This window comes from Oncorhynchus clarkii, chromosome 17 (assembly GCF_045791955.1).
Source record: "Oncorhynchus clarkii lewisi isolate Uvic-CL-2024 chromosome 17, UVic_Ocla_1.0, whole genome shotgun sequence".
Lineage (NCBI taxonomy): Eukaryota > Metazoa > Chordata > Actinopteri > Salmoniformes > Salmonidae > Oncorhynchus > Oncorhynchus clarkii.
The window spans coordinates 64,971,959-64,995,549 of NC_092163.1; the positions used below are offsets into that span (position 1 = coordinate 64,971,959).

Here is a 23,591-nt window from a genome sequence, read left to right on the forward strand (position 1 = left end):
GCACAGTGGGGATTGACCCTGCCTGCGTCTCCTGTTACTCCATAGAATCTGTTTACACACTTAATGAAAAACACACTCACTCACACACACACGTGTGCATGTGCACAGACACCCAAGAGATTACACAATGCGACAGAAAGTGTCAACAAGAGACTTTATCAGCATCAATCATTCCGAAGTTCGGCCCAGATGTTCACACATTGAGCAACGCTGCTAACTCTTATTTAACCCCAATAGATTCCAGAGGGAAGCTCCAACACTTTATCAGCATAAAAAAGTTGGACCACCTAAGTAAGTGAATTCTGATACATATTCTCTTAAAAACTACATGGCCACATGGCCTTAGGTAAGCTACTTGCAGACTCAAGTGCCAACCGGCAAGATTCTATAACAGCAATTCTATAACCCTGCACTACAATGACCGCAATTCATGGACAGTCTACAAACTACAATGTGCTTTTAATGACCAACACATGAAGATGAGTGAACAGAACAGATTGGCCAAGTCCAGAGGAGTCAGAAGCTGATAGTAGGGGTGCAGTACTAATGGCTGGCTGGCACAGATATGAAATAACATCGTGACCGCTGTGATGTTTTATTTTGAGAGAGAAAGTAGCATCATGACACAGTATTACAACTGGATTAAGGACAGTGTGTGCAGAACCACTCCCCCACGTGTGACCCTGCTGGGATCACACACCCCTCTACCACCTGACGTGGGCGGGGTGAGGGCTGAGGAGGTAAGGGGGTGAGGGGGTAGGGGGTAAGGGGGTAAGGGGGTGAGGTCAGGGAGCAGGTGTAAGGGGGGGGGACTCATGCCACCCTTCCCTCCCTCCTGTGGGTAATGTGGACCACAATGGAGGATTAACACTGGTTTTGGAATACAAGAGCTCAGTCTACTGACCTCACAACATAGAGCTTCAACACTCTCTCTCTCTCCGCCTCTCATACACACATGCACACACACATTTTTGTATGCACACAATATGCATCTGACACAGTGAGACTTGCTTTCCTGACAGAAGTACCACTATTGATGAGTGTATTATGAATCTGAACCTACAGCCCAGAGAGAAGGGAAAGACCAGGCAGTGTTTCCATATAACCACTGGCCTCCAGCGGCCAATGTTCAATAGTTAAAAATTGTATTACAGATGGGCGCTGTGTGCCTGACATTTAGTGGAGCACAGTATTTCTCAACAAGTATAGCTGCTGTGGGGGGAAACTGAAGTCTGGGTCAGGGCCAAAGTTATAGCGTTTTTTAATGCTTTGTCAGTCATTACCTCTCCACCACTGCAATAGGGACCAGGAAGGCCTGCTAAATGTAATTCGACAATATAGCCAAACGTTTTCATCTGTGCCAGATGCAAGGGAGCGTGGTTTGGTTTCATAGGATCAACAACACATCTTGTGGTCCATTCGAGTGATAAGACCCAGTCAGCCAGTGTGAAGGTGTGGCTGTAAGTGAACACTTGTCCTCTAATGTATTCCTAAATGAACAATGGGGCTGCTGTCTGTATTCTGTATGAATATTGTAATGGTGTAAACATTGACTAGTGGAGGCGGTGAGAGGGAGCCACTGGGGGGTCAGCTGGAAGATGAACTGACACTCAGATTTATAAAAACGAAAACAACTACTGGTAAACAGCGCGGACGGTATTAAGCTGCTTCTAATCCTCCTCTGTTGTTGTTCAGGTTCTGCGGCGTTAACACACTGGCAAATAACACTTTACATTACAGATACAACACTACTGTACTTCAAGGGCATGGAAAGTCCTGAGTGCAGGGCTATAAACCCTGAAGGGAAGTTTACAACCCCGGCAGCACCCGAAATAGACAGAAAGACGGAGCCAGAGAGTAAAAATAGAAGCGTGCTGCTACCTCCGGGCTAGACGGGGAGGGTGCAGAGGAGAAGTGTGAATGAAAGACGGGGGCAGTCCGTCAGTGTAGCTTCCTCCTGCTCTGAGACACCTACCAATGGTATTCCCGATCCCAACCACGGTGGTCAGTCAGTGTAGCTTCCTCCTGCTCTGAGACACCTACCAATGGTATTCCCGATCCCAACCATGGTGGTTAGTCAGTATAGTTTCCTCCTGCTCTGAGACACCTACCAATGGTATTCCCGATCCCAACGACGGTGGTCAGTCAGTGTAGCTTCCTCCTGCTCTGAGACACCTACCAATGGTATTCCCGATCCCAACCATGGTGGTTAGTCAGTATAGTTTCCTCCTGCTCTGAGACACCTACCAATGGTATTCCCGATCCCAACGACGGTGGTCAGTCAGTGTAGCTTCCTCCTGCTCTGAGACACCTACCAATGGTATTCCCGATCGCAACCACGGTGGTCAGTCAGTGTAGCTTCCTCCTGCTCTGAGACACCTACCAATGGTATTCCCGATCCCAACCACGGTGGTCAGTCAGTGTAGCTTCCTCCTGCTCTGAGACACCTACCAATGGTATTCCCGATCCCAACCACGGTGGTCAGTCAGTGTAGCTTCCTCCTGCACTGAGAGACCTACCAATGGTAATCCCGATCCCAACCACGGTGGTCAGTCAGTGTTGCTTCCTCCTGCTCTGAGACACCTACCAATGGTATTCCCAATCCCAACCACGGTGGTCAGTCAGTGTAGCTTCCTCCTGCTCTGAGACACCTACCAATGGTATTCCCGATCTCAACCACGGTGGTCAGTCAGTGTAGCTTCCTCCTGCACTGAGACACCTACCAATGGTAATCCCGATCCCAACCACAGTGGTCACAGTGACCAACATTCCTGCTCCTCTTCGTGGATTTGGTCCTGGATGCCAAAAAGGGAGTAATCCCATGTGATGTCACAGCATCCCCAAGCATTCCCACCATACCCCATAACTCCTACTACACTTGAGAACAACTGTTTCAAATTCCATTAACCCCGCCAGGGAAAAGGTGAGAGGGAGACCGTGTGTAGAGGTAGATAACTTCAAAAATATTGCAGTTAACAGGAAGCTAGAAACAGCAAACACAACCAATGATATGTTAATATACATACCAATGTGTACACCATGGTCTTGTCCTGCACATCTCTGTGGAGGTGGTTGCGGGGGAGGGACATGTCATCACCACCTAGCCCAGGTCCTGTCATGTTATTTACAACTGTGGTACCTCTTGACCCTGTCCCTTTGTTTATTCTCACCTTAAGTTTACCTTGCCTCCTTATATTAGCAGACAAATGTAAAGAGCCTGTGTCCTAGAGGCCTTGCTGGGATAATATAGACACTAATGGCTTTTATTCACAACTCACACTTTCTGTAAACATATGCATACAGCATATGCAATGGTTTTACAATAACAATAAACAAAAGCTGACGTTCTATTTGACTACAATGAGTATTTAGTGAGTCATAGTAAGCTACGTATTAAACAGCACAGCTGTAGCCAGGGTTCATGTGCGGTTTAAAACCTCAAAAGGCTGAGCCATAAGCAAGGATCACTCCATAATGGATGAACAATAACATGTCTCTGTAGCTCAGTTGGTATAGCATGGTGGATGCAACGCCAGGATAGTGGGTTCAATTCCAGGGCCCACCCATACCTAAAAGATACATATGCACGCATGCCTCTTTGTATAAAAGTGTCTGCTAAACAGCATATATTGCTACTAGTGTCATAAATAGTGTTATTACATTATGTCAGAGGGGGGATATGAGCCAACAAAGTAGAGTTACGCTCATCTGTCATGCAGGGGAATTCTATACCAAAACATGAGAAGAATCGCTGGAGCAATGCCTATCAGTGCATTTGTTCGTAAAAATGATTTGTCATTCTCCATGGGTATTGTCAATCTGCATTTCAACACGGGTAAGGGCTGTTGTAATCTGCTGTAAATGGATTACATATAAACAATCACTTATTAGTTGTCATGTTGGAGGCCTGTATTCTCTCATACATACATGTGCATGGTAATTCATTGGCTTTCACTTTAGTAGTGGTTTATCTTAACTTTCTCCAAAAAAAACTAATCTGGAATAATGCCTTTACACTGAATGTACAGTGCATTCGGAAAATATTCAGACCTCTTGACTTCTTACACATTTTGTTACGTTACAGCCTTATTCTAAAATTGATTAAAACTGTCTTTTTCCTCATCAATCTACACACAATACCCCAGAATGACAAAGCAAAAAAAAGATTTTTAGATTTTTTTTTTAGCAAATTTATAAAAAATAAAATATCACATTTACATAAGTTTTCAGACCATTTACTCATTACTTTATTGAAGCACCTTTGGCAGCGATTACAGCCTCAAGTTTTCTTGGGTATGACACTACAAGCTTGGCACACATGTATTTGGGGAGTTTCTCCCATTCTTCTCTGCAGATCCTCTCAAGCTCTGTCAGGTTGGATGGGGAGCGTCACTGCACAGCTATTTTCAGGTCTCTCCAGCGATGTTCGATCAGGTTCAAGTCCGGGGTCTGGCTAGACTACTCAAGGACATTCAGAGATTTGTCCTGAAACCACTCCTGTGTTGTCTTGGCTGTGTGCTTCGGGTCATTGTCCTGTTGGAAAGTGAACCTTTGTCCCAGTCTGAGGTCCTGAACGCTCTGGAGCAGGTTTTGATTAAGGATCTCTGTACTTTGCTCCGTTCATCTTTGCCTCGATCCTGTCTAGTCTCCCAGTCCCTGCCACTGACAAGCATACTGACAGCATAATGATACCACCACCATGCATCATCGTAGGGATGGTGTGAGGTTTCCTACAGACATGACGCTTGGCATTCAGGCCCAAGTGTTCAATCTAGGTTTCATCAGACCAGAGAATCTTGTTTCTCATGGTCTGAGAGTCCTTTAGGTGCCTTTTGGCATCCGTCTGGCCACTCTACCATAAAGGCCTGATTGGTGGAGTGCTGAAGAGATGTTTGTCCTTCTGGAAGGTTCTCCCATCACCACAGAGGAACTCTGGAGCTCTGTCAGAGTGACCATCGGGTTCTTGGTCAATTCCCTGTCCAAGACCCTTCTTCCCCGATTGCTCAATTTGGCCAAGGGGCCAGCTCTAAGAAGATTATTGGTGGTTCCAAACGTCTTCCATTTAAGAATGATGGAGGCCTCTGTGTTCCTGGGGACCTTCAATGCTGCAGACATTTTTTGGTACCCTTCCCCAGATCTGTGCCTCGACGCAATCCTATCTCAGAGCTCTACGGACAATTCCGTCGACCTCATGGCTTGGTTTTTGCTCTGAAATGCACTGTTAACTGTATATAGACAGGTGTGTGCCTTTCCAAATCATGTTCAGTCAATAGAATTTACCACAGGTGGACTTCAATCCAGATTGTAGAAACATCTCAAGGATGATCAATGGAAACAGGATGCACCTGAGATCAATTTCGAGTCTCATAGCAAAGGGTCTGAATACTTATGTAAATAAGGAGGTTTTTGGCAAAAAATTCTAAAAACCTGTTTTCGCTTTGTCACTATGGGGTACTGTGTGTAGATTGAAGCAAGTTGTATTTGTATTTATCCATTTTAGATAAAGGCTGTAACATAACAAAATGTGAAAAAAGTCAAGAGGTCATGCAACAATTTCTAAGATTTTATTTAGTGCCAGTTCATATAAGGAAATCAGTTAATTTAATAAATTAGGCCCTAATCTATGGATATCACAGGACTGGGAATACAAATATGCATCTGCTGGTCACAGATACCTTCTAAAAAAAGTAGGGTCGTGGATAAGAAAACCAGTCTGTCTCCTTCGCATGGAGTTGATCAGGCTGTTGTTTGTGGCCTGTTGTCCCACTCCTCTTCAATGGCTGTGATAAATTGTTGGATATTGGTAGGAACTGGAACACACTCTCGTACATATTGATCCAGAGCAGCCCAAACATTCTCAATGGGTGACACGTCTGGTGAGTATGCCATGGAAGAACGGGGAAATGTTCAGCTTCCAGGAATTGTATATAGATCCTTGCGACATGCTGAAACATGAGGTGATGGCAGCGGATGAATGACAAGACAATGGGCCTCATAATCTCGTCACGGTATCTCTGTGCATTCAAATTGGCATCAATAAAATGCAATTGTGTTTGTTGTCTGTAGCTTATGCCTGGTCATACCATAACCCCACCGCCACCATGGGGCACTCAATTCACAAGTTAACATCAGCAAACCGCTCGCCCTCACACGATGCCATACACGTGGTCTGTGGTTGTGAGGCCAGTCGGACGTACTGTCAAATTACCTAAAACTTAGTTGATACAGAAATTAATATTACATTCTCTGGCAACAGCTCTGGTGGACATTCCTGCAGTCAGCCTGCCAATTGCATGCTCCCTCATCATTTTAGATATCTGTGGCATTGGGTTGTGTGACAAAACTGAACATTTTAGCATGGCCTTTTATTGTCCCCAGCACAAGGTGCATCTGTTTAGAGTCCAAACAAAGGAGATGATCGTGGACTTCAGGAAACAGCAGAGGGAGCAGCCCCCTATCCACATCGACGGGACAGTAGTGGAGAAGGTGGAAAGTTTTAAGTTCCTCGGCGTACACATCACGGACAAACTGAAATGGTCCACCCACACAGACAGCATCGTGAAGAAGGCGCAGCAGCGCCTCTTCAACCTCAGGAGGCTGAAGAAATTTGGCTTGTCACCAAAGACACTCAAACACAAACTTTTACAGATGCACAATCGAGAGCATCCTGTCGGGCTGTATCACCGCCTGGTATGGCAACTGCTCCGCCCACAACCGTAAGGCTCTCCCAGAGGGTAGTGAGGTCTGCACAACGCATCACCGGGGGAAAACTACCTGCCCTCCAGGACACCTACACCACCCGATGTCACAGGAAGGCCAAAAAGATCATCAAGGACAACAACCACCTGAGCCACTGCCTGTTCACCCCGCTATCATCCAGAAGGCGAGGTCAGGTGCAGATGTACAGGTGTACAGGTGCATCAAAGCAGGGACCGAGAGACTGAAAAACAGCTTCTATCTCAAGGCCATCAGACTGTTAAACAGCCATCACTAACTTTGAGTTGCTGCTGCCAACATACTGACTCATCTCTAGCCACTTTAATAATTTTTGTTTTGGGGTTTTAGGCTGGGTTTCTGTTCAGCACTTTGAGATATCAGCTGATTTAAGAATGGCTTTATAAATCAATTTGATTTGATTTGATGTGTATGTGACAAATAACATTTTATTTGATTTGATTTGATGATCACGCTGTTTAATCAGCTTATTGATATGCCACACCTGTCAGGTGGATGGATTATCTTGGCAAAGAAGAAATGCTCACTAACAGGGATGTAAACAAATGTGTGCACAAGATTTGAGAGAAATAATTGTTTTATGCGTATGGAACATTCCTGAGATATTTTATTTCAGCTCATGAACACTTTACATGTTGCAGTTATATTTTTGTTCAGTATAATTCACTGTATTCTCCAGTTTTCCAGGTCTGACTTATGGGGGTAGACGGGTGGAGACATTCCCCTCTTGGGGATTGTTGACGACAGCAGTCTTGTCTGAGCTACCCCCATAGAGTGCAATTGATTATCTATGGCGACTCACTTCTCTTTATGCCTAAATTAGGTTGGCCATTTAAATGAGCTGTGAGGTATTGATTACACAGATTCCTATTAGCTTTCCTAACTGAAGCAGACTTCACAGCTCTGGCTATCAAAGTCCTTCACCATGGCTGTGATCGTGCAGGGCAGGAGACAGTGATAAGCCTGACCGAAGTCTACCCTTTCAAGGCTCTTACCTCATGCTTTCACTGGCTAGACTTGAAATATCCTCACTATTGTGGTTCAAACGATTTAGTTCCAAAACATACCGTTTGTGCAATACGTAAACCTTTCTAACATTCAAGTTTTAGAGTGAATATCTTGAGACATACTAATGCTGAACGTTTTCTTATTTACAAAAGCAGAGCTTCATGCTCCACATTTGGCTGCATATAATTGACACTCAGTCAGTAGGCCAGACCAGACTGCATCATAGAGATGTAGGATCTTAATTCCACCAGTATTGTCGTAGCAAAATAATCCTGCAGCAACAGAATTTGAATATGTAGTCCATAATGTTGCTTGATGGGTGGTTAAGCGATTAGCTGGATAAAAGTAGGCTACATGAAAAGTGCAATAATGTTAATATAACCGTGTGTTAGTGATGGTTTTCTGTGAATTTATGTAAATCATGAAGCTCATCTGCATTTCCTTAAGTGGAGGAAAATTCTCAGCAACAAAATAGTGATCAAATTAAGAGCCTGCATCTGTAGGTGAAGTTCCCTGGGGAAGCATTTCACTAAAGTAGAAAGAAAAAAACAATTAAGAGGTTCTTGACTTACTCTCCACGTAAGTACGACCTGTTTAATGGGGAAGTGAGGGCCTCTTGTGTACGAGGTCACGGTCCTTAGCGCTTCTCGGGAGCAGCAGAGTAAGCAGGTTTTGGCAAGCAACCAACCTCACAATAGTTAGAGACCAGACCAAGAAGGGATGTCAGCTTAAAGTTTTTAATTTGGGATACGTTTAATATGATACGGCACCATTATACGGCACTTTCATAATGAGCATATTATACATAAAAGTATATCAATATAACACCGGCAGTCGATGCCGTTTAAGATGAGGGAGGACGGTTTATTGGATGACTGTAATTCATATTCCATTCACACAGTTCAATGTAACAGCGAGAGATTTAGGCTACTACAAGATATTACAATTTTCCTATAACCATGATGAGGTTGCTACAAACTAGGCTATGAATTAAAGTTTAAAACGTAGGTGCACACATTCAATACCGCCTTGCACACTCTTGCCTGTATTTAACTGATCTAGGGTGTAATCATTAGTCCAACAGTTGCAAACAAGAGTTTCTATTGGACAAATTCAGGTATGTTTATTCCCGTTTCATTCTGCTTGCTTCCGTTTAAGAATTTTTTTTAACAGAACCGGCAGAATAAATACACCCCTGATCAAGAGTAAACACAGTTCACTTTCATAGCAGCCGCGTTGTATTCCTTCTTGCATCAATGCGCTCTACTCCTCTAACCTTATCCCTTTGCTTGTGAACTTCAATGCACAACACATCAGCTGTATGTGACCAGACAAAAAACCATACCATAACCTCTACACACAGCCTACATCATTATCACCATATTAGCTAACTTCATACTCAACATAGCTAATATAACTAATGCATTAGAAAACCACCTAGAATCATGCAGTAACGTTACAGTGTACAGTCAGTAAGCAGTTTAGCACATACACCGGTGGGGCCCGGTGGCAAAAAATTAGTCAAACCAAAATCTTTACTTGACTTGGAAAAGTTTCAGTGTTGTGTTGAAAAGTCATAGCCAGCTAGCTAACATAGCATCCCTCTGTTTGAGCAGGGTGTTTGAGTAGGCTAAACTAGCTAGAAGCATTTGCTAGATAAGTAAGTGAACCCACGACCGTATGGCCAGGCAAGACTCCAACACCATCATTAAGTTTGCAGATGACACAACAGTGGTAGATCACCTGATCACAGACAACGACGAGACAGCCTATAGGGAGAAGGTCAGAGACCTGGCCAGGTGGTGTCAGAATAACAACCTATCCCTCAACGTAACCAAGACTAAGGAGATGATTGTGGACTACAGGAAAAGGAGGAACGAGCACGCCCCTATTCTCATCGACGGGGCTGAAGTGGAGCAGGTTGAGAGCTTCGAGTTCCTTGGTGTCCACATCAACAACAAACTAGAATGGTCCAAACACACCAAGAAGCCTATTCCCCATCAGGAAATTAAAAAGATTTGGCATGGGTCCTGAGATCCTCAAAAGGTTCTACAGCTGCAGCATCGGGAGCTGGTTGCATCCCTGCCTGGAACGGCAATTGCTCGGCCTCTGACCGCAAGGCACTACAGTGGGTAGTGCGTACGGCCCAGTACATCACTGGGGCTAAGCTTCCTGCCATCCAGAACCTCTACACCACTCAGTGTCAGAGGAAGGCCCTGAAAATTGTCCAAGACCCCAGCCACCCCAGTCATAGACTGTTCTCTCTACTACCTCATGGCAAGCGGTACCGGAGTGCCAAGTCTAGGACAAAAAGGCTTCTCCACAGTTTTCACCCCCAAGCCATAAGACTCCTGAACAGGTATTCAAATGGCTACACATACTATTTGCATTGCGTGCCCCCCCCGCCCCAACCGCTCTTTTATGCTGCTGCTACTCACTGTTTACCATACAGTGGGGCAAAAAAGTATTTAGTCAGCCACCAATTGTGCAAGTTCTCCCACTTAAAAAGATGAGAGAGGCTTGTAATTTTCATCATAGGTACACTTCAACTATGACAGACAAAATGAGAGAAAAAATCCAGAAAATTACATTGTAGGATTTTTTATGAATTTATTTGCAAATAATGGTGAAAAATAAGTATTTGGTCAATAAAAGTTTATCTCAATACTTTGTTATATACCCTTTGTTGGCAATGACAGAGGTCAAACGTTTTCTGTAAGTCTTCACAAGGTTTTCACACACTGTTGCTGGTATTTTGGCCCATTCCTCCATGCAGATCTCCTCTAGAGCAGTGATGTTTTGGGGCTGTTGCTGGGCAACACAGACTTTCAACTCCCTCCAAAGATTTTCTATGGGGTTGAGATCTGGAGACGGGCCAGGCCACTCCAGGACCTTGAAATGCTTCTTACGAAGCCACTCCTTCGTTGTCCGGGCGGTGTGTTTGGGATCATTGTCATGCTGAAAGACCAAGCCACGTTTCATCTTCAATGCCCTTGCTGATGGAAGGAGGTTTTCACTCAAAATCTCACGATACATGGCCCCATTCATTCTTTCCTTTACACGGATCAGTCATCCTGGTCCCTTTGCAGAAAAACAGCCCCAAAGCATGATGTTTCCACCCCCATGCTTCACGGTAGGTATGGTGTACTTTGGATGCAACTCAGCATTCTTTGTCCTCCAAACACGACGAGTTGAGCTTTTACCAAAAAGTTATATTTTGGTTTCATCTGACCATATGACATTCTCCCAATCTTCCTCTGGATCATCCAAATGCTCTCTAGCAAACTTCAGACGGGCCTGGACATGTACTGGCTTAAGCAGGGGGACACGTCTGGCACTGCAGGATTTGAGTCCCTGGCGGCGTAGTGTGTTACTGATGGTAGGCTTTGTTACTTTGGTCCCAGCTCTCTGCAGGTCATTCACTAGGTCCCTCCGTGTGGTTCTGGGATTTTTGCTCACCGTTCTTGTGATCCTTTTGACCCCACGGGGTGAGATCTTGCGTGGATCTCCAGATCGAGGGAGATTATCAGTGGTCTTGTATGTCTTCCATTTCCTAATAATTGCTCCCACAGTTGATTTCTTCAAACCAAGCTGCTTACCTATTGCAGATTCAGTCTTCCCAGCCTGGTGCAGGTCTACAATTTTGTTTCTGGTGTCCTTTGACAGCTCTTTGGTCTTGGCCATAGTGGAGTTTGGAGTGTGACTGTTTGAGGTTGTGGACAGGTGTATTTTATACTGATAACAAGTTCAAACAGGTGCCATTAATACAGGTAACGAGTGGAGGACAGAGGAGCCTCTTAAAGAAGAAGTTACAGGTCTGTGAGAGCCAGAAATCTTGCTTGTTTGTAGGTGACCAAATACTTATTTTCCACCATCATTTGCAAATAAATTCATTAAAAATCCTACAATGTGATTTTCTGGATTTTTTTTCTCATTTTGTCTGTCATAGTTGAAGTGTACCTATGATGAAAATTACAGGCCTCTCTCATCTTTTTAAGTGGGAGAACTTGCACAATTGGTGGCTGACTAAATACTTTTTTGCCCCACTGTATATGCATAGTCACTTTAACTATACATTAATGTACATACTACCTCAATTGTGCCGACCAACCAGTGCTCCCGCACATTGGCTAACCAGGCTATCTGCATTGTTTCCCGCCACCCACCACCCACCACCCGCCACCCACCAACCCCTCCTTTACATTACTGCTACTCTCTGTTCATCATATATGCATAGTCACTTTAACCATATCTACATGTACATACTATCTCAATCAGCCTGACTAACCGGTGTCTGTATGTAGCCTCGCTACTTTTATAGCCTCGCTACCGTATATAGCCTGTCTTTTTACTGATGTTTTATTTCTTTACTTACCTATTGTTCACCTAATACCTTTTTTGCACTATTGGTTAGAGCCTGTAAGTAAGCATTTCACTGCAAGGTCTACACCTGTTGTACTCAGCGCAAGTGACAAATACACTTTGATTTAATTTGAAACTGATAGTGAAACAAAATTATGAAATCTCTCTCTCTCTCTTGCTTCTCCTTCATTTTGGAAGAAATTAATTTGTTCAAAACTGTTCAACTATTGTCTTTCTCTTTGAGTCAACTACTCACCACATTTTATGCACTGTAGTGTTAGCTAGCTGTAGCTTATGCTTTCAGTACAAGATTCATTCTCTGATCCTTTGATTGGGTGGACAACATGTCAGTTCATGCTGCAAGAGCTCTGATAGATTGGAGGACGTCCTCCGGAAGTTGTCATAATTACTGTGTAAGTCTATGAAAGGGTGTGAGAACCATGAGCCGCCTAGGCTTTGTACTGAACTCAACGTACCCAGAGGAGGACGAAAGCTATCTGTTCTCCGGCTAGACCGTTGTGCTACGATACAGACTGCTGCTGAGGCTACTGTCGACCTTCATTGCAAAAAAGCGTTTTAATCAATTATTTGGTGATGTGAATATATTTTGTATAGTTTAATCTAAAAAGGATAACTTTTTAAATGTTTTACCATTTTTTAATGAAATTCACTCAGGAGGTTGGTCCTCCCCTTCCTCCTCTGAGGAGCCTCCACTGCAATATACATTTTATGCTGTGTCAAAGCCCATAGCCCATAGCACCCTTTGATGCCCAAAACATCAAAGGGTGCCATAAAGAGAAATCTCAAACTTGTTGCTAAAAATCTAGTTAGTAAGTACGATCTATAAAAATAACATACATCGCCAGTCAATAGTAAAATGCATCCCTGAAACTGTAGTGAATAATTAAAACACTATAATGCAAGGTAGAAAGTGCAGCTGCTTTGTCAATGTGGGGTTTACAAGGTACTAGAAAAGCAATTAAGTGGGTGAATCACAATATTGAAGGTGGAAAAGGCTCTCTCCAGAGCTTAGGAGAAAAGCAGAGTCAGTAGACTGTGAAATGCATCATGACTGGGTAGCAAAACAAACAGCTAAGCAAGAGAGCCAGGTTCTCCTCTGTGTCTGCTCATCAGCAAACAATACTGCTGGATTTGCCAAAAAAGTATTGCAGCTAATATAAAGAGCAGGCCACAATTTCAAACGACACACTTCCATTCTAAGAAAAACAATCAACTGAAAAACGAAAAAAACAACTTTATTGATGCAGTTGAGTAAAAGCAATATATTTGAAGATATTCAACTAGAGAACTGGGTATATTGATATTTGGGGGAAAAATAATGAAAGAAATGCTGAGCTCTGGATACGTGTTCAGTGATGTGTTTAATCTGACTTGATTAAAGAGGGAAAGAACCTTTAATATTGAACTGTGCCAGCCCAGGAGTCCTGGGAAATGGAAGCCAAAGCAAACAGGGGCACTGCTCAGTCCCTTAGCGCTGCTACGGCTGCTAATCGCCGGCTAGATTGGAGAGAGGGACAGACCTTAGGGACAAACAGTGCTCTGCTTGGTTGAACCAGGCAATTTGATCTCAGTAATACCCGCTACACGCTCCCTCCAAACCCCACAACCCCCAAGCCCTACCCCACCTCATCTACATGGCCACTGAAGTGCATGAACAAAGCCCTGAGATGTGTCATTCTGTAGAGGGACCCTGATCTGATAATGACCATGATAGTGTTATCATTACATGCTAAAATGCTGCAGGCAAAGTCTTTTTAATGCATCACTTTCACCTTTAGATTGTTCCTTCTCCATTACAAAAAACATCAGATAATCTAATCCTGTTGATTCAAGGACACCTTATAACTATCATTCTGTATCAGAGGGAAAATTGTTCTAAAAAATACACTGTTGTCTTTGTTAACATCAATTTGAAGCTTTTTTTTCTCCTTTGTTTGTGTTTTTAATTATTCGTTCAATATAGTAAAGTGGAAGCAGTTGCTGAGAATGATCCTGCCAGAATATTTAAGAGAGGAAGCAAATTAGAATCACATGATTTGTTAGTGGTCACTATGACGGATCTGCGGTGCAACATGACTTATGACTATGCTGTAAGTTCTTCCTATGGAATCTAGAGCACTTATCAAGGCCAGAATCATCCCATTTATCTGATTATCATATCATCAGTCACACAAAGGGTGCACACACAGTGCAGAGCAGTAGAAAACAGAAAATGCGGTGATTCTTTTAATGACGCCACACAACGGGAGGAAGCTATTAGAGGAGAGAGCTACATAAATTCAAGACTCAAGATAGAAACCACTAGGGGGTAGACCAGAGATGTTTGCCTCTTACCTTTGAAGGAGATGAAGACGCGGGGTGAAGCATGAGGGTCGTTGATGTTGTGATTGCACAGAGCCCCAACAACCAGGGCCAGGAGCATGTGGACCGTCCACAGACCTGCCAACAGCATGTTGAACCAACCTCCAGGTAAAGAACAATCACAGAACACTGGAGGTAAGAAGAGGTCAACAATTAAACATTTAAAAACATTAGCTGCTAAAAGTATTACACAGTGGTATTTACGATGATAGCTTCCTTGTGAGAGCTGTGAACATCTGATGTTCCATCACTGATGTTTAGGGATTACACCCAGACCATTAGACCTTTGAAAAGTAGAGAGTCCAATTCCATTTGGCCAGAGTCATATTTGACCTTGATGTATGCGAGACAAAATTATGGAAAAATCAAGCTGTCTCCTCCATTGTTCCCTGCCTCTTGTGCAAGAATCTGCTGTTATCTTCTAGTCCCACCAAACACATTCCTCTTTCAAGATCACAAACCCCGTGCACTACTCTGTAATTATGTAGTCACCTAATGTAAGGTTATACCTTGTCTTCACACAATCCAGAGCAAATTTTTTTTTGTCACTGGTGTAATCTCACCTCTACAAAATAGAATACAGTATTGAAGATAAAATCAACCAGAGTCTTACCAGAACCACTGGGATTGTTGATTGAAACTGTAATAACATTGTGATCAAATGTAGCAATGGAGCCATACCTAAAAGGAACTCAAGTTAAAAAGGGTAAGCAGAATACTGCACGCTTTATTAATGGTCCAATGCAGCCATTTTTATCTCAATATCAAATCATTTCTGGGTAACAATAATGTACCTTACTGTGATTGTTTTCAATTAAATAGTAAAGAATAATCAAAAATAGCTTCTTAGCAAAAAGCTATTTTTCAAGCAAGAATTTTGCTAGAATGTCTGGGCGTGGCCTGAGTGAGGGGTCTAATTGGACTAGCCTAATGGAAGGGATATGTAACCTGAAACCTGGCTGCTATTTGCAGAGAGGAAGGCAAACTCTCTTTGTTATTGGCCTATTAACTTACCTGATTTCACCAGGTGGTCCAATTTTTTTTTTTTAATTGCAAACAAGCTGAAATGTTTGGTGGTCTTTTCAAACAACTCTTACACTAAAAGGGAATTATGCTCTTTTTCACAAATTCCCAGTATTATTCCAAGCCTCATAGTGTGGAAATATATATAAAACGCAGGAAAATCAAGTTTCGACTGCACTGCCCCTTTAAGGGTAGTATGGTGTTGCCTAGACTTGATACAACAACAAAAAAACTGACAAACTCAAATCTAGGGTAAGTATTATTATTAGTCTTATTTCATGGCTTTAACAGTGTAGATGCCACTGTGGTTAATAAACCACGGATCCATGGATGTTCAGGCTTGGCCAACAGGTTCATGCCATCTACTAGATACCCTGCTCTTATGGACACTGTCAACCTTCACATTATCCTGATTCCCACAGTCAAGGAGCTATAGCGCTATTACTTCAGCTGTAACAGGCAGTTTCTGTGTCCCATGGCCCAGGGTGCTACGACATCACATGCACCTTGGATTCAGTGAATACACATCATCAATAAACAACGTTTACATTTTCATGGCTATACAACCACTCTGCATGTGATTGCAAGTGAGCACAGTGTAAAGGGCACTTCAACCACAAACACAACAGGCAGACTGCTGGAGAGCTGGGGCCAGAGCCTACAGCTCAAAAGAGATCATTTAACCAAACGGGTTGGTTAGGGTGGATTTATGAGTATTACCAGCTGTTCAAACCTCAGCTATTTGTGGACAATTTGTTAACTGGGCAGCTGTTTATTCTGAGTCAGGGTCCGATTCCTTCACACAAGCAAATTAAATTAAACAATGAACTATTTACAAATAACATTTAAACAGACACAGACACACACCAACACACGCAGGTGCATACACACACACACACACACACACACACACACAGTTACACACAGACCTGCATGATTTTCCATTTGTACAATATCCTAGGAATTCTAATTTGATTAAATGATCTAACAGGTCCAGATCCAATGTCTTCCTCTTTATGTTCTTGAAGTGCAACAAGTGTAATAGCAGTGTAATAGCGTGGGCCTACACTTGAAAACATAAACATAAATTCGTTAGAGCTAAATATAGGAATGACGCTCAGTAGCCTTTTCATGGATCTCATCAAAGGATCGAAAATGTATAATAAACATGACACCTAATAAAGGCATCTCATCCCCCACCCACCCCATCGGTTCATTGGCATGTCATCACTTGTACATTAGATAAGCATTTTTGTTCAAATGTCGACAAACTAGCCTATAATAATACATAATTTTGGACGGTTCCTCGTTAATGCATTTTATCAGAGGTGTTGCCTAATTGTCTGTTCTCAGTACTTGCATGTGTTTTTGACAGCAAACATTACTTATTGCTGTATCGTGAATCAAGACAATTGCCACGTTGAGCATGATTTACTGGCCGAAAGACGGTAAAGACCACTATTAAAACTCGCTTTTAGCCACTCGCCCTCTTTCTGCTTGTTCCAGCGGCAGCCGCGCTTGAAAATTCAGCGGGCTATTAGGATCATATTCTAAGAGTAGGATTTCATACTTTCTGCATTCTTTCGGGCGTGGGTATGCTACATTGCTTTCTTAGAGAGACGTGTGCGCTTCTAATGATTTGTGCACTTTTACCAGAGACAAAATAACCTCTGTGGATGACTAAATCCCGTACGTATGTTTATTCTAAAAAGAAAACACCTAGGCTATTGCAGAATCAATGTGAGACACTCATTATCAATACTACCTGTGTTGAGTTGTGCGACATAAAGCTACTAATTTGTCAGATAGATCTGCAGCTGGTAACGTTAGTTGTTCCAGCACGAGTGAACAGAAGAAAAGGAAAACAGATTTAAAGCATGGCACGGCTCCCGAGTGGCGCAGTGGTCTAAGGCACAGCATCTCAGTGCAAAAGGCGTCACTACAGTCCCTGGTTCGATTCCATCACATCCGGCCGTGTTTGGGAGTCCCATAGGGCTGAGCACAATTGGCCCATCATTGTCTGGGTTTGGCCGGGGTAGGCCTTCATTGTAAATAAGACTGACATGCCTAGTTAAATAAAGGTTACATTTTAAAAATGGTAAAACTGACATGACATGCCATACACGTTTATAACAAAGTCGAAGTGTCCAGCATTGGCTGTCACACTTAAATTAAAATGTTCATTATAAAAGCCTAATTTAACAAGCCACATTAAGCTGTTTTTCATACAGGCTAACCTAATCCCCCCAAAAATTAACAGTTGTATGCCAGTACAGAACTTATTAGACCCATTTTGTCACAGCTCTTTTGGAGAAACAACATGTCAAATGTAACCCACCAGTAAATAATGTCAATGCTGTGTGCAAATTGTAGGCTGTTTGAATGCAAAGCATTACCCTTACAAAAATAAAAGTGCAGTAACTGCAGTCGACTGTGGTATTTTGGACGCAGTTGAACTGCAGTTATATTGCACTCTAACTATAGTTACACTGCAGTTATAACTGTAGTACACTAAACATGTTTTATTTTTGGACGCAGTATTTGCAGCATACTGCAGTAATGATTCACTGTACTACATTTATAATGCACTCAGACTGCAATCTTTTTTCGTAAGGTTAACGTTATGAATAATTACCTGATTGTCACTTTACTCTCCACAAATAACTTTGAGTCCAAGTCCAACCTTACAAGTCATCGAAAAAACCAACAGAATTCCACGAAATCGTTCGCCTCTCGTCTCTCGTCTCCAAGTTTAAAATGTATAAGATCCGGGTGCCGTTGCAGGTCAGTCTTTAGAGATACACCTGAGCCCGGTGTGTTTATTGCTGCCCAGTACAATGCTCATGAGGAGCAGCTGAAAACGTCTCTCCAAATCAATTTTGTGAAAGTTTAATGACAAGTTGTGACAAGTCCAATGTGACAGATCCCGGAAAACAGACACTTTTAAGTATTCCTCTTTGTCTGAAATTCGTCTATACACGCAGAAAGTGTTCCTGGTAAAAGTGTATTCGCTTCTGACTGCTAGGGAAACGCGTTGGCAGGTGGATGCAATGCCTACACTTGCGTTAAACACACCCACGGGGAGGGAAGTACCTTAGCTGCCGCCGCCCATTCCTCCCGCCTCTAGATAATCAGTCTGATAGAACAGACCGGACTATTGTGGTGATTCATTGGTCAACAATATCAGTATCCCTCAAACCAGATTGACTCCACATTTATGAAAAACACACACACATTTAACGCTTTGCGCTTTGATAATTTGTTCCCACATTCGGAAAGTATTCAGACCCCTTTACATTTTAACACAGTTCGTTATGTAACAGCCTTATTCTATAATGGATTGAATCGTTGTTTCCCTCTCATCAATCTACACACAGTGCCATTAATGAAAACAGGTTTTGAGACATTTTTGAAAACTTTTAGAAAATATCACATTTACATAAGTATTCAGACCCCTTACTCAGTACTTTGTTTAAGCACCTTTAGCAGCGATTACAGCTGTCATTGTAAATAATAATTTGTTCTTAATTGACTTGCCTAGTTAAATAAAGATTAAATATATATATATTTATAGTATTCTAGGCTATGACACTACAAGCTTGCACACCTGTATTTGGGGAGTTTCTCCCATTCTTCTCTGCAGATCCTCTCAAGCTCTGTCAGGTGGATGGGGAGTGTTGCTGCACAACTATTTTCAGGTCTCCACAGAGATGTTTGATCCGGTACAAGTCCGGGCTCTGGCTGGAGCACTCAAGGACATTCAGAGACTTGTCTCAAAGCCATTCCTGCGTTGTCTTGGCTGTGTGCTTAGGGTCATTGTCCTGTTGGAAGGTGAACCTTCATGGTCTGAGAGTCCTTTAGGTGACTTTTGGCAAACTCCAAGAGGGCTGTCATGTACCTTTTACTGAGGAGTGGCTACCGTTTGGCCACTCTAGCATAAAGATCTGATTGGTGGAGTGCTGCAGAGATAGTTGTCCCTCTGGAAGGTTCTCCCATTGCCACAGAGGAACTCTGAAGCTCTATCGGTCTATCGGGTTCTTGTCTATCGGATTCTTGGTCACCTCCCTGACCAAGGCCCTTCTCCCCCGATTTCTCAGTTTGGCCGAGCGGCCAGCTCTAGGAAGAGTCTTGGTGGTTCCAAACTTCTGCCATTTAAGAATGATGGAGGCCATTGTGTTCTTGAGGACCTTCAATTCTTATTCAATGACATTTTTTGGTACCCTTCCCCAGATCTGTGCCTCCTTCAATCTCATTGCTTCGTTTTTGCTCTGACATCACTGTCGCTGTGGGACCTTATATGGACAGGTGTGTGCCTTTCCAAATCATGTCCAACCAATTGAATTTACCACAGGTGGACTCCAATCAAGTTGTAGAAACATCTCAAGGATGATCAATGGAAACTGGATGCACCTGAGCTCAATTGCAAGTCTCATAGCAAAGGGTCTGAATACGTGTATGTAAGGTATTTCAGTTTTACATTTTTAATAAATAAGCAACATTTTCTAAAAACCTGTTTTTTCTTTGTCATTATGGGGTATTGTGTGTAGATTAATGAATAATATTTTATCCATTTTAGATTAAGGCGTAACAAACGTAACAAAATGTGGAAAAAGGGAAGGGGTCTGAATATTTATACCGAATGCACTGTATATCATATCATATCATTATGTTATCCTACATAAGCGGCTAGTCAGCTACTGTAATTACAGTGTTGTAGCCTACACATTGTATGGGCCTAGGTGTAGACCGTACCTGGTAGACCTTACCTGCCCACAGGGCTGACTGCCTAGTCCTTAGGATAATGATATGATAAGAAAATATCAGCAATTTTTTACCCTCTAAAGACACACCCAAATCTAACTACCTGTAGCTCAGGACCAGAAGCAAGGATATGCATATTCTTGATACCATTTGAAAGGAAACAATTTGAAGTTTGTGTAAATGTGAAATGAATGTAGGAGAATATAACACATTAGATCTGGTAAAAGATAATACAAATAAAAAAACATGGATTATTTATTGTTGTTGTTTTGTTCCATCATCTTTGAAATGCAAGACAAAGGCCACAATGTGTTATTCCAGTTTAGGTGCAATTTAGCAGTGTATGTGCAAAGTTTTAAACTGATCCAATGAACCATTGCATTTCTTCTCAAAATGTTGTATCAAGTCTGCCCAGATGTGCCTAATTGGTTTATTGATACATTTTCAAGTTCATAACTGTGCACTCTCCTCAAACAATAGCATGGTATTCTTTCACTGTAATAGCTACTGTAAATTGGACAGTGCAATTAGATTAACAAGAATTTAAGCTTTCTGCCCATATCAGATATGGCTACGTCCTGGGAAATGTTATTGTTACTTACAACCTCATGCTAATCACATTAGTGCACGTTAGCTCAACCGTCCCGTGGGGGGGTCACCAATCCCATACTTTCTTACTGTATGTTGAGACATACTGTACCTGACTGACTGACTGCAAAACAATCTTGGTCTTTGTTTTCCTGATGTTGGAATGTGGTATATGGACACAAGTGAAGAGAGACAAACACTAACTATATAGTAGGAAGGCATACACCATGCCATACTGTACATCAACAACAATAAAGTTAAAATACAGGTAAAAGGATATTGTTGCAAACGCCAGACTTTTGGCAGAATTGCCTTAGGTCTGTAGGCCTAGAGTAGCCTGTAGGCCGTATTTCATAAAAAACAACAGGAGTATCCTCCTGTTACAATAACAGCTGAGACAAACTGAAAAGATGACCTTATATTCTACATTGTCCTTTGAATGGCTCCTTTCAATTGCTAGCAAATGAAGCAATTCTGCACATCAGAGACTTGCCTATGGAACAGAAATGATCTACACTGAGTATTCCTAATATTGAGTTGAACCCCCCCCCCCCCCCCCCTGACTCCAATCCTTCCCACAGTTGTGTCAAATTGGCTGGATGTCCTTTGTGTGGTGGACCATACAAACAGGAAACAGTCGCGTGTGAAAAACCTAGCAGTGTTGCAGTTCCTGACACTCGAACCGGTGCACCAGGCACCTACTACCATACCTTGTTGAAAGGCACTTACAACTTGTCTTGCCCATTCACCCTCTGAATACCACACATACACAATCCATGTCTCAATTGTCTCAAGGCATAAAATCCTTATTTAACCTGTCTCCTCCCCTTCATCTACACTGATTGAAGTGGATTTAACAAGTGACAAACAAGGGTTCATAGCTTTCACCTGGATTCACCTGGTCAGTCTATGCCATGGAAAGATAGGCATTCTTGATATTTTGTACACTCAGTGTATGTTGCCCCATTCATGTTGCTATAGCACAGAAATCTGCATTATTCCATTGTTAAAAAATAGTTGTCGAAACTGTAATGATATGAAAAAGATGTTACAAAACGTCACTCTAACATCTTTGTTTTCAGCACTTTGGAATGGGAATGACTCAAAATCCCCCAGTTGTCTTTTTATTACTGTATCTCTTCTCTTGGAATTTGAAATGATACAATGACTATGAAGTTAAAGTAAAGACTATCAGCTTTAATTTGAGGGTATTTTCATCCATGTCGGGAAAGTTACAGATGCAGAAATGTCAGACCCCCAAGACATGCTAACCTCTTACCATCACAATAACATTTCAGGTTAGCATTTTTTTGGGGGGTATGATATTTTTGCATCTGCAACTTTCTCACTCATCATTATTCACGATTCATTCAGGATTATCCAAATCATGGTAGCATCCACATTAATGTAGAAGTGTTTAGAAACATAATCGATTCTTATTTACAATAAAAGTGACTCCAAAATGACACAATACATTCATATTAATTTCTATTGGGCAGAAAATAATCTGAAACACAAGCAAAACAAACAACAAATGCATCCAATACGTTTTTAGAGCAACAAGATTGATGTAATCATTGCGTGCTAGGAATATGGGACCAAATGCTAAACTTTTTACTACTTTAATACACATACTGCATAAGTGAATTTGTCCCAATACTTTTGGTCAAATCAAATCAAATTTTATTTGTCAGATGTTAATGCGAGTGTGGCGAAATGCTTGTGCTTCTAGTTCCGACAATGCAGTAATAACCAATGAGTAATCTAACCTAACAATTCCACAACTACTACATTATACACACAAGTGTAAAGGGATAAAGAATATGTACATAAAGATATATGAATGAGTGATGGTACAGAACGGCATAGGCAAGATGCAGTAGATGGTATAGAGTACAGTATATACATATGAGATGAGTAATGTAGGGTATATAAACATAAAGTGGCATAGTTTAAAGTGGCTAGTGATACATGTATAACATAAAGATGGCAAGATGAAGTAGATGCAGCAGGATGCAGCAGTTTAAATGAGAACAGTATATACATATACATATGAGATTAATAATGTAGGGTATGTAAACATGGCATTGTTTAAAGTGGCTAGTGATACATTTTTACATACATTTCCATTATTAAAGTGGCTGGAGTTGAGTCAGTATGTTGACAGCAGCCACTCAATGTTAGTGGTGGCTGTTTAACAGCCTTGAGATAGAAGCTGTTTTTCAGTCTCTCGGTCCCTGCTTTGATGCACCTGTACTGACCTCGCCTTCTGGATGATAGTGGGGTGAACAGGTGGCTCGGGTGGTTGTTGTCCTTGATGACCTTTATGGCCTTCCTGTGACATCAGGTGGTGTAGGTGTCCTGGAGGGCAGGTAGTTTGCCCCCGGTGATGCGTTGTGCAGACCTCACTACCCCCTGGAGAGTCTTACAGTTGTGGGCAGAGCAGTTGCCGTACCAGGCGGTGATACAGCCCGACAGGATGCTATCGATTGTGCATCTGTAGAAGTTTGTGAGTGCTTTTGGTGACAAGCCAAATTTCATCAAGCCTCCTGAGGTTGAAGAGGCGCTGCTGCGCCTTCTTCACCACGCTGTCTGTGTGGGTGAACCAATTCAGTTTGTCCATGATGTGTACGCCGAGGAACTTAAAACTTACTACCCTCTCCACTACTGTCCCGTTGATGTGGATAGGGGGGTGCTCCCTCTGCTTTTTCCTGAAGTCCATAATCATCTCC

General features: G+C 42.3%; 1 protein-coding gene across 2 annotated transcripts in view; it reads right to left on the reverse strand.

The window, feature by feature from the left end:
* Window positions 1-18,541, reverse strand: part of LOC139371274 (semaphorin-3F-like) — a 90,262-nt gene extending 71,721 nt beyond the window's left edge. Inside the window, exons 1-2 of one of the 2 annotated variants that reach the window (XM_071111556.1) lie at window positions 18,146-18,541; window positions 14,461-14,616 (exon numbers count right to left, since the gene is read on the reverse strand). In XM_071111556.1, the coding sequence (XP_070967657.1) occupies window positions 14,461-14,578 (118 nt within the window). In that variant the 5' untranslated portion in view covers window positions 14,579-14,616; window positions 18,146-18,541. The remainder of the gene's footprint in view (window positions 1-14,460; window positions 14,617-18,145) is intronic. The other variant, XM_071111557.1, reaches the window with a different exon arrangement.
* Window positions 18,542-23,591: the final 5,050 nt, after the last annotated feature.